The following is a 17448-nucleotide window of genomic DNA, read 5'->3' as shown; positions in this document are numbered from 1 at the left end:
GTACACCAAACATTTGGAAATGCACACCATCACTTGATAACACAATAGTACCTATGGAAAAATTAAATAATTAGACCATAGTACTAAGTAATGAAGAAAAATATTGAAATTATTAATTGATATAAAAAATAAAAAGGTATAAATGTGTGTAGAATTAAACATGAAAAAACAAAAAACAAATGATTTGAAAACAATTAAGGGTAATTTGTGGCAAAGAATAATGAGAGATGTATATTTTTTTTTATATCTCACCTAAAAGAAGATACTTTAACCATATAAGTTATTGTATTTGCGTAATTTAGTTAGAGGTCTTTGGGATGAAAAAACAAAAAAAATCTTGGAAATAAAGAGGGGAAATAGGAATTTTAGATAAAGACTAATTTTGATTTGTGGGTGGGTGGATTGAGTCTAAGATATAAATATTTTAAAATTTTAGTTTATTTGTGAGTTTATGTCTATATGATACAAAATAAAAATATTTTATTTTGTCATGTCAACTATTCTTTTTCAAATTTTTTTTTACAAGAAAATAGAAAATTAGCTAAGAAATTTATCGATAATCCCACCTGATATATTGCTAAACATTCGAGCTGATTTTTTTTTTTAATAATATTGCTAATTTATAACTGAATAGAATTAACTTGAAAATTTTGTTGTTCAATTCCGAAATTATGTCTATTGTTAATCCCTTATTTACAATTAATTAAATGGCTCAACTTGGTACTATATGACCAAAATACACTTTATACTCAAAATAAAGACAAGTAATTAGAAACAGAGAGTACATTATTAATTAATTGCTTAAACTTGATCTCACCAATATTTATTTGTGCTAATTAACAATTATATACTCCAAGTAGGCTAAAATCATAATTGTCCAGTACTCCTTAACATGATTTTAGCTTAGGGTTACGAATAATTCAATCTTAATTAACCCTTGGCCTTCCTGATTAGGAAGACATGATTGTACTCTTCAACATGATATTAGAGAATCGTACGTCCTAAATACGTTAAAAAGTCTCTCTGTCTCTAGAAAGAATCAAGCTACACGTGAGGGGCACACATGTTGAAAACATTTGTAAGATATTAAAAATATGATCTATTTAATCAGTTAAATATAATTTTAGATGAGATTGTCACACGCTTCAACATTTTCAGAGAAAACACTAATGTTTGAATTAGAATTTAAGAATTTAAATGAAATAAATCTCAGGAGAAAATAATTAAAAGATTTGGTCAATATATATAATACAATATTACTATATTCATGAAGTGACACATTAAAAAAGCAGATTTTTGGCTCTATAAATAGAGAAGAACATTTTAGCTTCTATCCCACAACTTCTCTCTTTAGTTTTTTTTTGCTAATTGCCAATATGCTTCTCTCCACAAATATTTTCTCCCTTAACACAAGGGAATTATCACCAACTAAATTATTTTCTAAAAAACATTTTTCTTCCAGGTTTGAATATAGTAACAATATTTCATCATTTGAGAATCATAAAATAGCTAGAAAAAAATTGTTTTGCATGAAATCTGAAAATGTAGGACACCATCAACTTAAAATCATGCATGGTAATGATAATGGCATAGGGATTGTTGATTTTTTCGAAGGGAAAAATATTCTTGTCACTGGTGCTACAGGGTTCCTAGCAAAAGGTATATATATTATATACACTTACAGTATAAACATTATATTTTTTTAGTACGACTTATGAATTTTAACCTATATTATACTTCCTTGTTCTCATTTTATGTGATATATTTTGAGTCGACAAGAAATTTAATAGAGAAAAAGACATTTTAAAAATGTATCTTTTTTTGGACATATTACGAAGGAATTGGGGTATGCATCACATAAAATGGGACAAAAGAGTAGCATGTCAGTTATCATTAATTTCTATTATTGTTAAGAAATTTATACATAATTACCTAAGAAGTGATCTGATTGTGTAAATATTTGCGAGGTGTCAGATATATACTTATACTATATTATATATATATTTGACATAGTTCAAAGACAAATTCAACCCTTTTCTGTAGACATTTTCCAATAACATGATATATTTTTTTTTTACTTTTTTTTTGCAGCTTTGATTGAAAAAATGTTGAGAACAACACCAAAGGTAAACAAGATCTATTTGCTCATCAGGGCAAAGGATAAGGAAGCTGCATTTCACAGATTAAAAATTGAAGTATGTTTAACAATTCTTTCTTCTATAAATTTATTGACGAAAGATTTTCAATTGACCATCCTTTGACGATGGTATATACCTAGTCTGGAGCCTCCTTTATCCAATAAGTGTCAATTGACATACTTTTGCCAAAAAAAATTACAATGCATATATATAGTTAATCACTTAATTGTTGTGATCCTTCGAAAAACAAAACATGGTAATTGAGACATACAGAAGGAGTATTTTGACTTTTCTTATTGAAAATTCAAACTTTGTCACTGACTAGCTGATAATGTAAGGAAACTATAGGGGTGTCAAATGGGCGGATTGAGTTGAAATTGGAGATATTAAAATGGGTTGAGATAGAAATCGGGTTGGGTCTTGACCTGCCCAAGTTTACTTTTGGGCTCAAATGGGCTAAAAAACGGGTTGGGTCTTGACCCGATTAATCTCAATAATTTTAACATAGTGATATTTAACTTTTATAATCACAATTCGAATTTCCGCTCAATAATGTTTTTAAAAAAAGTAACAAATGGATAGATAAATTCTAAAGATGTTAAATAGATAATAATTCATACCTTTAATATAGGAACATATCTTAGTAAAGAGTTTTAAAACGGGTTGAAATTAGAGACTGAATTGGGCTTAATTGAGGATTCTCTAAATGGGTAAAATGGGTTAGGCTTGAATGGGTTGAGATTGCACCCAATTCAAATTATCTTAAGCCCAACCCTTAAAATTCTAGGTGGGTTACCTATGTTTGGGTTCATTTTTGACACCCTAGTAAACTATTTACACCTTGATTTTGTTTAAAATTCAGATTATGGAGTCAGAATTATTCAAATGCCTAGAAGAAATGCATGGTGAATATTACAAGTCATTCATATTGGACAAATTGATGCCTATAGTTGGAAATATATATGAGCCAAATCTTGGTATGGATATTATTACTAGTGACAAAATTGCTCAAGAAATTGATTTGATTGTTGACTCTGCAGCCATCACTACATTTGATGAGAGGTTAATTCTCTCTCTTTAATAAAAATAAATAATTATCAACTATAGTATATATACACAATTTAATTAGCAGTTTTTTTTTAATTTTTATTTTGGTTTTAATTATGTTTCTAGGTATGATTTAGCTCTTGATGCTAATGTGAATGGTCCATATCAACTCATGATGTTTGCAAAGAAATGCAAGAAACTTAAACTTCTTATGCATTATTCCACTGGTATGATCTGATCGAGTTTAAGTTATATATATTTACAATATGAATCTTATATTTTTTTAAAAGAGTTTTATATATGCATTGTCTGTGTATAGATTTTTATACTATCATGTTAAGTTGACTTACAATAACAGATAAATTTTTTTAGTACAATATTGAATTAATTAATTTATTTTATTTAAAGCATTTGCCAATGGAGAAAGAGAAGGGTTAATATTGGAGAAGCCTTTTACTATGGGAGAAAGCATAACAAAGGAAAAAATCACTTCAATTTCTCCTTATACTAATTTTCCATCATTGGATGCTCACAATGAAATGAATTTGATTTCAAAGTTGAAGAACAATATTACAAATAATATTGGTTTGGAACAAATAATGAAGGATTTTGGACTTGAGAGGTATTTAATTTTTCTCTCTTTATATAAATATAATATTATTAAAATTAATTAATGTTTGTTGATTAAATAGGGGAAAGTTATATGGATGGCAAGATACATATTCATTTACAAAGGCAATTGGTGAAATGATGATAAATAATATGAGAGATGAAATTCCAATACTTATTATTCGTCCCTCTGGAATAACAAGTAGCTATAAAGAACCTTTTCCTGGATGGATACAAGGATTCAGGTATATCGACAATCTCTTAAATTTGTTAGTAAGTTTTATTTAGATATTTGAATTATATTATGTTTTAATTGAACATTTGAATACATGATAAAATATTTATATTAGACACTTCTGACTGTTGAAGAATTTTTTTTGTATGTGTTCACAAGCGCTAATTACGTATGTAGATAAGTTAATTACATAAAATGTATCACCTCCTTTAATTGGAACATACTTGAGATTTTACAAGTTATTGAGGCTGATGCGTATGATAAATGAATTGGAGTTGACATATTTTATGTGGCTAATTAACTTATTTGCGTATTGGGCACTTGATCAAAACGCATGCAAACGCTTTTTCAAAAAGTTTGAATCAAAAGTGTCAAATAGAAACACTCGATCATGTGCTCCATCAAAAGATATAGTAATTCGAATATCTAAATTAAATTTATTGACAAATTAAAAAATTTATCGATGAATTCTGCTTATTTATAAATTAGCAAAAATATTTATGTTTTTTATTTTTCGAATTGTCTCTTTGTCATAATTAGGATAATCGACCCATTAGTCTTTTTCTATCGAAAGGGTGACCTCCCTGGCCTTCTTGCTGATCCTAATTGTCTTGTTGATTTGGTAAGTATACTTTTTCAATATATTTAATATTTATAATTGTGTCCGTTATTGTTAAAGTATGTGACCATTTTATTTTAATATTTAAGATATTAAAGAAAATAATATTTTATTTATTTAATTATATCTTCGATACGTACTCTCCCTACAATTCAATTACCTGATTCCTTTTTATGGCCCCTGTTCAACTCGAACCTTAGATCAATACTACATGCTTTGATACAATGTTGAAATGAGTGACCCTTACATTTAAAAATTTAAGATATTAGAGAACCCATTTTATTTAGGCATAATACATAAAATTGCCCTTTAACTTGGCTTCAAATCACATTTATGCCCTTCAACTTTGGGTGTGCACAAGTAGACACTTAAACTTGTATAAAGTTGAACAAATAGACACACATGTCCTACATGACATCCTACATGTCATTTTTATGTCTTACGTGTATTGTACCATGTAGGACTCATGTGTTTACTTGTTCAACTTTATACAAGTTAAAATGTCTACTTGTGCATATCCAAAGTTGGAGGACATAAACATAAAATAAGGCCAAGTTAAAGGGCACATTTATGTATTATGCCTTTTATGTAATGATTATATCTTCAACATGCTCTCATGTCCCGACTTAATTCCTTCTTATGAGCCAAACACATGGAAATAAATGGGAGTGCGTGAGATCACACTCAGGGGGACCAATACTACCTACTGTTACACATGTTCAAATGTGTGACTATCTCAGTTAATAATCTTTGATATACGTACACGTATGCCAACCCCCCCACCCCGCCAACATCCCGACTTGATTCTCGTTCATATAGGCCAAACACGTAAACTCGAACTCTAGCCCAATACTACTTAATTTGATATGTATCATGTTAAAATGTGTAATCATCTCATTTAAATTTTTTGTGTTATTACAAATTTATATTTTTATTTATTTCTTAAACTCTGTGTCTAATCAACGTAGGTCATATTTCTGACTTGTTCACTTGATATAGGTTCCAGTTGATATGGTTGTAAATACAACAATGGCTGCTATGGCAAAACATGGAAATTTGCAAAATCCACAACTAAATGTCTATCATGTGGCATCATCATCTATAAATCCTGTCTCATTTTCTCAAATTTTTGACTATTCCTATGATTTTTTCCAATTATTTCCTTTTGTTAATTCAAAAGGAGATAAATATGAGGTTAAAAAAATGAGATTTTTTGACAAAATATCAGATTTTGAAAATTATATTTGGGAGGTATTATCCAAGCAGCATGAAGTACAAGATGGAAAAGAGCTAACAAAGATTCAAATACGTTTAATTAAAAAGAAAGTGGAATATTTGAAGAATTTCAGCAAACTTTATGAACCCTACTTGTTCTACAAAGGCTGGTACGTGTGATATTTAGTTTATCATTTTTGAATTTATAATATTTATGACACGATCAATACATGACTCTGATATTTCTTAAATGAAATGTTTTATAGTGACATAAATGAATTAAGACAGAAATAATATGTCATTACTAAAATATCATGAGAAATGGTAATTACTAAAAAAAATTATCTTTTTAACTTATACTCGATGTTCAATATTCGTATTAAGACCTGATTATTCCAGAAAAAAAAAAATTCTTTTGCTAGGTTTGACAATGGCAATGTACGAAAGCTAATGGGAGACATGTCTGAAGAAGAAAAAAGAAGCTTTGAAATTGATGTGACAAAAATTAATTGGAAAAATTATATTGAAAATACCCATATTCCTGGTGTACAAAAATATGTACTAGAAGGGAAAAGGGTAAATTAATTCTTAATATTGGAACAATTAATTAAGAGTATTTTTTTGTGCGTTGTGTGATAAACATTTAATTATTCAAGATTATATTTCATTTATGATTGTAATATTATTGGGTGTACTTGTTTGTTGTTTAATAAAAAGAGATTGTTTGCCACTGATTCCTATTTTATTTTGTAGGATTAGTTTAGATTTTAATTTTCTGAGAGTATAATGCTATTTCATTCTAGGGTTTGAAATTAAAATTTTAAGGTCAATCTTTAATCTTATATACAATAATGAACGTAAAATGAACTAAGATAACACTTATTATTAAACAGAAGAATATTGGGCTGTTGCAGGTTGTTATGAATCTTCTACTCTAATTTTTGTTAACATTATTAATTAATTGCATAAACTTGATTTCATCACACCTATAAATTTGTGCTAATTAACAATTATATACTCCAAGTAGGCTAAAAAAAACAAGTGTTCACTCCTAACCTTTAGATCTTTTCGAAAGAGTTACACTCTTTAACATGGTATTAGAGAAGACGAACGTAGTATAGGTTGAAGTCTCTCCGTCTTCAGAGAGAATCAAGCCACAAGTGAGGGGTGCTCAGAGGCGGATACCTACCTTTCTAAGTGGGGGTGCTCAGAGGCGGATACCTACCTTTCTAAGTGGGGGTGCACGAGTACCCGTTAGCTTCGAAAAAAAATCATGTGTAGATATGTATATCTATCTCGAGAAACTGATAGAAACTAGGATATAATTAACAGTGCACCCATGAAAAGTATATGAGTGTTCTTGTTTTGTTGGTACAAGGTAGGGGAACCACTTGCAAGACCAAGGTTCGAATCTAGCTAAAGTGTTATTTCATTATTTTTATATTAAAAATTTACTTAAAGATCATATTTGATGCACCCAAAATCTTTAAATTCTGGATTCACGTTTGGGGTGCTTACATGTGTTGCAAATATATTATTAAGTAATTAAAAGTATGTTGTGTTTTAATTCTTTAAATTTAATTTTAGATGAATCAAAGACTTCAACAACCCCTAAAAGAAGATAAAGCTTTAATTAATTAGAATTATCATGAATATATTTGATATTTTTTTTCGATAATAAGGAGCATATTTAAACTATTGTTGTTTATACATGAATATATTTCTGAGTATAAACTAAAGAAAAAGATATGAATGGCTGATAATAATGAATTTAATGGCTCAACTTGCGATTATAAGATTCTAAATACATTTTATGTTTATGTCCAAAATAAATTTAAGTTATAGTCATAAAAACTTAAAATTTCATCCGTTACTTAGCCTCCCTAATACGGACATCAATTGTTCGAACTTTTGATCCTTCACTAAAAGACTTTATTTTAGATAAAATCGTCTTTTCATCGTTTCTCTTAAATTATTATACCTTATTTTAATATTATATATTACATATTGATGTTAATAAACATAATATACTCATTGAATAGGTAGGAGCCTTAATGTGGATAAAAAGTACTCCCTCAGTTCATTTTTACTTTATTACATTTTGATTTGACACACAAATTAAGAAAATAATTAATTATATAGGTATTCTACCAAACTATTCCCTATTAAATGATGTCTTGAAAAATGATTTAGAAAATAAATATTTAATACTAACGGTAAAACATGTAAAAAAAATTATTGTCTTTTCTTGATATATAAAAAGTGACAAGTAAAAATGAATATTTATTTTAGGAATAATTGACAAGTAAAAGAAAACGGATAAAGTGACGCGTTTTAAAATCGTACCATACCAATTAGAGAGATGTAGGTATATAAGTAAGCATACCATACCAATTAGTGACGCGTTTTAAAATCGTGCAGGCCTAGGCCCAAAGCTGACAATATTACTAGTGGGCTGAACCGTTACAAAGTAATTAAAAGATAATAATAAGGTAGGAGTTCTAACAGTATAAAGAGTAAATTTTAGGTTTAACAAACATAAAAAAAATATTTGTATGTTATAGTTATAGTTTTCATAATTGAGCTCCATAGACGAATGACAAGTGTTTGTTACATATTACAATTAAATAAAATTGTGGTTATAACCTTTAATTTGAATTAATAGTTTGCAATTTTATACAATTTCTCCTTTTGTTTCACATTAAGAGTCTTTCACCTTTTTAACTCTTAATATGGAAAGTTTTACAACTCCTAACTATGGTAGTTTATGGAATCTTAAAGTCACATCTTTGTAATTGACTTCAAAATACTAAAATTATTGAAAGCCAACAGCAACAAATATATATCTTCTGATTTTACAGCCAAAATCATTCAGAAAGCCACAATTTTATTTGTATGATGAAGACATATCATATGTAATGTGACTTTCAATTGATAGTGTGATCTTTGTACCCTCTCTAAATAGCCCTAACTATTAATTTATTCATCTTCATGCTATCCATGACACTCATGCCAACGAGGAAACGTTTAAAAAGAAGGATTGATCGATTTTTAGATTGACAAACTTTTAAAAGAAATATTCTATTTCATTTTTTAGTTTATAAACTCGACTAATTTAATATATTTTAATTTCATTTCGCATGAGTTTTAATTTAATTTATTACAAATATTTGTGTTATATTATTGTACTCATATATAATGTAGTTTATATTTTGTTTACTTTTTCTTTTTTTAATCAATACATGTGAAGTAACTTTTGTTTTAATCAATGTATCTGAACTTCACTTTTCTTTTGTCAACTGCAACTTCATGGGTCTCTGTAAGGTGGCAGACCCATAAGAAAAGTTGGGTGCAGGCAGAGAGGTGAATTGTAACGACCTGTTTCCGTCATTAGGGAAAAGTCAATGTGGAAAGAATTTGGGTCAGAAAACTTTTGAGTAGTGACTTGAAAATTCCTAGTCTAGTCCAGATTTGGACGAAATCTGAGTCTTGTGAGGTCTAGGGAAATCTGGTAATGAATGAGAGGTTCTATAATGAATTTGATTATATGAGTGGATAACTAAGACATTCAGGTGCCCGTACGACTTTACTGAATAGAATTCAGGCGTGTAGAACTCCCAAAATTGATCTTAGCGTGAACGGGTAGTTTTTGAACGTCAATGGTTGAGGGTGTGTTGTGAAATGGGGGTTTGAAACTCAAATTCCGAGGTTCTGTCACATTATAAGCCGTCGGGGCGGGATTTATCCTGCCATGGAGGGGTCGTTGTGGCAGGATGGAGTCCGTTATGGCGGGCCAATCACGACTTAAGTCCGGGAAAAACCCTAATTTCGTTATTTTTCTACAAACTTCATTCTTAAGAGTTAGGAGACGACACAGGACACATTCTTGACATTTTTCCACGACTTTTGGTGCTAGAGGTAAGAATTTTACTCCCCTAATCCGTTTTTCGATCCGTGGAATGTAAATTCATCAGTAATTTTCGCTGGGGGAGGGTTTTGGCCTAAAGTTGATGGTGGGAAAAAGCCCTAGTTGCACCTTAGGATCATGGGTTTGGTCTTGGGTTATTGGGTTGTTATAATCTGGATTATTAGGCCTTAATTTATTAATCCTTGCGTATATTAATTGTTTGTAGACTTAGAACAAGTGGAACGAATATAGAAAGGAAAGATTCAAGTGCCTTAGGGGGATTCAAGCTTGGTTTCAAGATAGGTGATGGTTTAATTTTATGTTTGTGTGATGTATATTAGTAATTGCTTCATTGTAATGCATGTATGTATGTGAATGAAGCACTATTGATCAAACCTAATGTAAATGAGTATGATGAACCATTGTATGACATGAATCGACACTTGATTGTATAATTATGAAAATGTACATTATGAGTGTGATTGTGATTGTGATTGTGCTTATGTTGATTGGATCGGGTGTCACGTTCTGACACATGCATTGGATTGGGTGTCACGTTCTGACACATACATTGGATCGGGTGCCACGTTCGGCACACTAATTGGGATAGGGTGTCAGGTTCCGGCACACGAACAGTTTGGGTATGATTTCCATGAGAGGACCACAGTGATGTCATATCTAATTGTTATTGAGAATGTGAAATTGTACATTGCTCCTGAAATGGAAATTGTATATATATTCTGTATATGCGTGTTTACTATGTTGTGATTGCTTATATATATTGTGCTTACTGGAATAGCCGCGTGATCCTACCAGTATACTATGGTTGTATACTGATATTGCACCAGCTCATTCTTTGTTAAGTATAAGGCATCTGCAGGCGGTATTGATAGACCTCAGCTATGAGATCAGTGATCGAGACCGGATTTCAAGAGTGAGCCAGTTCTTTCAGGCTGCCATGAAGTCCTTCATTTTGCTTAGTCCATTATTGTCAGACTTAGACATGTTTTAGTATTTTACTTATGTCTGGTTGCGGTTGTACCCTTTTTCTTAGACTTGTTGAACTTTAGATGTTTTGGTACAATGATTTTCAGGAACAAAATCTTGTGTAACTTCTAGTAATGTCATCACTGGGCAATAGTCAACCTAGTTTTCAATTCCTGAAAACTTTTCTCACAAGCATCAGACCATTGAAACTTCGTTGTATTCTAAGTCAACTTAGTCAACAGGGATGAAATAGACAAAAACCCCTCGACGAACCTTCTATAATAACCAGTCAATTCCATGAGACTTCTAATATCAGTTAAAGATACGTATAGGCTAGTTCTGCACTGCCTTAATCTTTTGAGTGTCAACTCGAATCCCATTACCTGAAGTAATGTGGCCTAAGAACGCCACTGCCTCAAGCCAAAACTCACACTTAGCGAATTTAGCTTACAACTTTTTATCTTTGAGAGTTTGAAGAACTACTCTGAGATGACTAGCATGATCCTCCTCATTCCTCGAATAAATCAGAATGTCATCAATGAGTACGATAACAAACATATCTAGATAAGGCTTAAACACTATGTTCATAAGATCCATGAACGTTGCAGGAGCATTAGTCAAACAAAAGACATGACTAGAAACTCATAATGACCATAGCGGATCCTGAAAGTTGTCTTTGGAATGTAACTTTCTCTTAACTGATGATAGTCAGATTTGAGGTCTATCTGATAATAATAAGTGGCACCATGAAGTTGATCAAAAAGATTATCAATTCTCGGAAGAGGATAGTTCTTCTTGATAGTTACCTTGTTCAACTGACGACAATCTATATACATTATAAGAGAACCATCTTTCTTCCTCATAAATAAGACCGGAGCCCCCCAAGGTAAGACACTTGGTCGAATGAAACCTTTCTCAGGAAGGTTTTTCATCTGTTTTTTTAACTCTTTCAACTCAACTAGAGCCATTCTATATGGCAAAATAGAAATAGGACGAGTATCGGGAATAATATCAATACCAAAACCTATTTCTCTCTTAGGAGGGACTCCGGGAACATTATTTGGAAACTCACTCACAACTAAAACTGACTGAATATGTGGTGTCTCAATACTAGAGTCATTAACTCGGACTAAGTGATAGATGCACCCCTTGGAAACTAACTTTCTTGCATTAAGGTACGAAATAAAACGATTCTTAGGCACTGTTGAATTTTCCTTATACGAAATAAAACTAACTTTCTTGCCTTAATATTTACAAAAGACTTCTCAAAGGACTCGAAAGAACTCTCAAGACTTGACTCTTAACTCTACCTTGAATTTAAATTATTAATTCAAGATGATGATTCATGCTATGAATGATTTCTAGATGTTTAGAAGTAGTGTAGAGTAGGTAGAATCAAAATGGAGTAAACGTACCCTTTGAAAGAACTTAGATGGGCTAAGCGACGGAGAACGGGTTGGGACAGGCGACCCTGGTGCAGGGTGCCTTCCCCTATACTACAGAACATCTCTGTTGGCCCAATGGTGAGGCGACACTCTAGCCTTCCTAACTCGCCTAAAATCGAATGGTTTCTTCCCCACTCACTTAGATTCGAATACCCAACATATGTACACGATAATCCACTCAAAACAACCTTCAAATTACTAATACTCATCTCAAGAATTCATCAAAACCCTAACAATCAAGATTACAAATGGAATTTCAAGAAAACTCATCAAGAACTCAAATCCTTCAACCTCAAGAATGAAATTACATTGAAATAGCATGATTGGCGTGTGGGTTAACAAACCCAACACTATGAGAACTTACATACCTCTTAGGGATCAAACCCTTGGAGAAACAACCCACGATCCGCAAGAAATCTTGATCAATGCCTTGAACCTTTCCCTTTTTTCTCCTCTTTCTCTTCTTGAACTTTCTTCTAAAACCATAAGCGTATTTTGGGATACTGAAAACTGACCCAAATCAGATTAGACCCCAAAAAATTACTGATTTTGTTTTAATCTTATTGTGTAAGGAAAATACTAAAATAGCCCTCATAATTTCGGGTATCTTTCCTTACTGGACAGACTGACTTCAAATGGGCATATTTTCCTCATACAAGCTCCAAATGTAGCAAACTCAGTGGAGTTGAAGAGGATTTCAAGACCTTTCATTTGATATCTTATGGGCCACCTAGATCATCTTGTACTGAAAGTTATGATCGTTTGAAGTTGACTCAAAACTCACAACTTAAGCATAACTTGCAATATTTTAGATTTTGTTATTTCCAATTTAGTTCTTTCTAATTTTAGCTCTTTCAAATACCAAGGTGTTAAAAAAATATACTCATATGAATAGAAAATTACTTTTAAGGCTCCAAACTTTAATACTTTATTAGATCATACAATGGACTACTTTATTAATAGCATATCTACATATAATATATTAATATGTGAGTGCACAAAATAGAAATTACTAACATTGGAATCTCCAATAATCGATAATTATTGTGTTGAGCTATTTTTAATAGTACTCTGATTTTTGTTTGCATTGTTAATTAATTGCTTAAACTTGATCTCACCAACAGGGCCGGAGTTATTGATTGGACACCCTTCGCTGAAAAATTACATGATATATGTAGGTCAAATATTATTTTTTAAAATCAAATTTGAGCCTGAAGCTCGTTTATTCAATCATAAATATAAAAAATACATGTCTGCCTGGCCCAACTTTAAAAAGGAAAGTTAGCCCAAATATATCAATACCCTTTTTCTTTCTAACCCTAATTTTAACACTTTCCCTAACATTTGTTTCCAAATCCTCCTCTTTCTCATTCTTCTCAGCGCCGCCTTAATGATTTTCCTTTTGTCTCCTTTAGATCATCAGCATTCAACCATGGTGGTGTACCACTAGACATTTTCAATAGGTACTACTCCTCCTTATTTTCCTCCTCATTTATGTTCCTAATTTCCCCTTTATCTTAGTTTAGTATGTTCTGATTTCTAGAGCTAACACCGTTGTTAGTTGTGGATCTAAATATATTGCTCTCGATGTTCCTCTCTATGACAATGGACGATGTGCTTTGGATGTATAGTCCTCGACTTTTGCTGATTTCCTCTTTTATAAGCAGGTAGCTCTTTATTTCTCGCTGATTTTAAGCACTAGTATTGGAAAAAACTTGATGTGTACATATAAAATCTTGTGAGATTCACCACATCTTGATTAATGTAACTGTGGTCCATACTGGTTGTTTATGTCTTTTATCTTTCTTGTCTTGATTCTCAAACTTGTGATTTGTGATTTGTCCATGTTTAGAATTCTTCTGCAATTAGTTGGTAGTTATTCAAACTGCTTGTATTCCTGTACCTCCGACTTACTGCAAGCACTATTAGCAATGACATCTGCTAGTTGATTTCCTTCCATGTATACATGCTGAACTTTGAAGTTGTTTTGTTCCACAATTTGTCTTGATTCTTCCACTATGTTTAGTATCTCCTATGGTATTTTCCATTCCCTAGGTATCATTTTCATGATTCCTAGTGATCTGTTTCTAGAATAACCTTCTTGAGCTTGTTTTTTATACATTAAATTAGCCCTCTTAGTACTATTGTCGCGTTAAATATTACTTTATATTGATATATTAAGCATTTTGAACACCCTAAACAACAACAATGAGTCGTAGCTCAGTGGAAAATCTGTTTCCAATATGTACACAATACCCAAGTTCGAATCATTGCATCTATGTTTTATATATTTTGTTTAGTGTGGTCTGCTATAAAATGGTTAATTGAATGAAAAACGAAATACTTTGTTGTATATAGAGTGGTAGCTTAGTGGCAATAGTGTGAAGAAGTTTGTTTGCCATTGAGGTTCAATTCCCCATGACTATATTTTTTTTCTATGTTGGATTTATTTTGGACACCCTTCACGAATTTTCTGCCTATGCCACTACTCACCAATATATTGGTGCTAATTCCAGTACTTTTTATCATGAGTTTAACTTAAGGTTATGAATAATTCACTTCTAACCCTTTGCTTTCCTAGAAGGGGGAAGACTCGAAGCACCCAAACTTTTCAACATGGTATTACAGATGGCGAACATTATAACTATGTTGAAATCTTTCTATCTCCAAAACGAATCAGGCCACATGTGAAAAATGTGTGAGTTGAAAACATTATTAAGTAATTAATTAGAACTATGTGTTATTTAATCAATCAAACATAATTTTAAATGACATTGTCACACGCTTCAACATTTTTAAAAAAACATGAAGTTTTAATTAGGAAGTAAGAATTTAAATTAAACAAATATCATGAGAAAATAAATTAAAGATGTGGTCAACATATATACATAAAACTAGACATGGTCATTCTATAAATGCCATTTGTGAACCAACACTATTGGTGGGATGTGAAAAAATTCAAATGCTAAGTTTTTTCTCTATCTTTTACACTACATATATATTACTTCTCTAAGTCTTTTATTTCACCAAATCCCCATTTTTCTCTTTCACTTTCTTTCTCTATAATTATTTTTTGCTCTCTCCCAATAGCCAACTTTCATGCTAAGAATCCCCCCCCCCTTCCTCCTCCTCCCCCTCCCCCTCCCCAATCTCCCCATCCATCTTCCCCTGCCCCTTTCCCTCATTGTGTCCGCAAGGAGGCTACACCAACTGCTGACACTGATATCTTAGAGGTTTATAGGAGTAGTGTCCCCATCCACTCAGTCAATGCTCCTCCTAGAAAGAGGGGAAGCATGTTGAATGCTAGGGAAGGAACATATGTGATTCGGGCAAAAAGTCCCAATGTTGAAGCTTTTGGACCAGCAACAGCAGCAGCTGACGCATTAACATTGAGATCGTTAGAGATTTCATCAGGTGTAAGTGGTTCAAATGATGGTGAATATGATGACTAGTCAGAATCCCCATCCCAGTCAGGAACATACAAATTCACTTCTGGATGAGATTGCATGTGAATTATCAACGATGTCAGCGTATCAAACACAATTTCGCATACATAGAAGGTTCTCAGGCTCTCTAACAACTCTAATGATTCTGGTGCTGGTGCTGGTGTAGGTGCAAGTGGAGTCACAAGCGCATATGCAGGTGCAACAGGTTCATAATCTGCACCAAGTGCACTTGCATCTGCGTTTGTGCCTCCACCTACACTTGTACCAGCACCAAAATCACTAGAGCTATCAGAGAGCATGAGAACATGCTATGTATGTGAAATTGTGTTTGATACGCTGACATCGTTAATCATTCACATACATTCTCATCCAAAAGTGAATTCGTATGTTCCTGACTGGGACAGGGATTCTGACTGGTCATCATGTTCACCATCATTTGAACCATTTACAACTGATGAAAACTCCAACGATCTCAATATTGATGTGTCCTCTATTGTTGTTGCTGCTCTAAAAGCTTCAACATTGGGCCTTTTTGCTCGAACCACAGATGTTCCTTCCCCAGCATTCAGCATGCTACCCCTCTTTCTAGAAGGAGAATTGATTGAGTGGATGAGGGCGCTACTTCCATAAACCCCTAAGATCTCAGTGTCAGCAGTTGGTGTAGCCTCCTTGCAAACACAAGGAGGGGAAGGGGTAGGGGAATATGGAGATGGAGATTAGGGAGGGGGAGGAGGAGGAGGGGAGACATTCTTAGCATGAGAGTTGGCCATTGGGAGAGAACAAAAAATAATAATAGAGAAAGCAAATGAAAGAGAGAAATGGGAATTTGGTGAAATAAAAGATTTAGAGAAGGATTATATATATAGTGTGAAAGGTAGAGAAAAACTTAACATTTGAATTTTTTCACTTCCCACCAATAGTATCGGTTCACAAAGGGATTTTATGAAATGACCATGTCTAGTTTTATGTATATATGTTGACCACATCTTTAATTTATTTTCTCTGAGATTTGTTTAATTTAAATTCTTACTTCCTAATTAAAACTTTATGTTTTCTTTGAAAATGTTGAAGTGTGTGACAATGTCATTTATTTTATGTTTGACTGATTAAATAGCACATATTTTTAATTAATTACTTACTAATGTTTTCAACTCGCACATTTCTCACATGTGGCCTGATTCGTTTTGGAGATAGAAAGATATCAACATAGTTATAAATTGCACTATCTTATTTTAATGCTTAAGATATTAGGGAAAATACATTTTTTTATTTATTTAATTATATCTTCAACATGTTTGCCTTTTCATCTCGGCCTAATTTCCTATTATATGGGTCAAACACTTGGAAATAATTGGTGGGGGCGAGACTTGAAATCAAGATTAGAACTGCCTATGATGATAAATGTTGAAGTATGTAACCATCTCATTTAAAAAATTTAAGCCATAGAGAAACACATGACTTACGGTTCCTTACATTCTGACCTCACTTTTTATCATGGCCCAAACACATGATATTTTTTTTTAATAAAGAGCGACAGTTCGACTCGAACCCTAGACTAGTACAATATATTTTGATACAATATTGAAGTGGATGACCATATGATTTAAAATTTTATATATTAGAGTAAAACTGAATTATATTTTCAATAAACCCTCACCTCTCGACCTAAATTCTTTCTTATGAGCCAAACACGTGGAAATAATTGATAGAGGCAAGACTTGATAAAATCTGGACTAGTACTACCTACTATAATACAATATTGAAGTATATGACCATCTCATTTTATTATATCTTTGATAT

General features: G+C 32.0%; 1 protein-coding gene across 1 annotated transcript; it reads left to right on the top strand.

The window, feature by feature from the left end:
- The first annotated feature begins 1376 nt into the window (after positions 1–1376).
- On the top strand, positions 1377–15654 carry LOC125826878 (fatty acyl-CoA reductase 2, chloroplastic-like). Its single transcript, XM_049506224.1, has 10 exons — positions 1377–1659; positions 2092–2195; positions 3001–3200; positions 3312–3412; positions 3594–3807; positions 3878–4039; positions 4570–4651; positions 5648–6033; positions 6286–6439; positions 15400–15654. The coding sequence occupies exons 1-10, from the start codon at positions 1377–1379 to the stop codon at positions 15652–15654; spliced, it is 1941 nt and encodes a 646-aa protein (XP_049362181.1).
- The last annotated feature ends 1794 nt before the right edge of the window (positions 15655–17448 follow it).

The sequence above is a fragment of the Solanum verrucosum genome, unplaced genomic scaffold (assembly GCF_900185275.1).
Source record: "Solanum verrucosum unplaced genomic scaffold, falcon-dt-bn FXZP01000125.1, whole genome shotgun sequence".
Classification (NCBI taxonomy): domain Eukaryota; kingdom Viridiplantae; phylum Streptophyta; class Magnoliopsida; order Solanales; family Solanaceae; genus Solanum; species Solanum verrucosum.
Note: the sequence above shows the minus strand (reverse complement) of the source record. Positions and strands in the feature narration are given on the sequence as shown.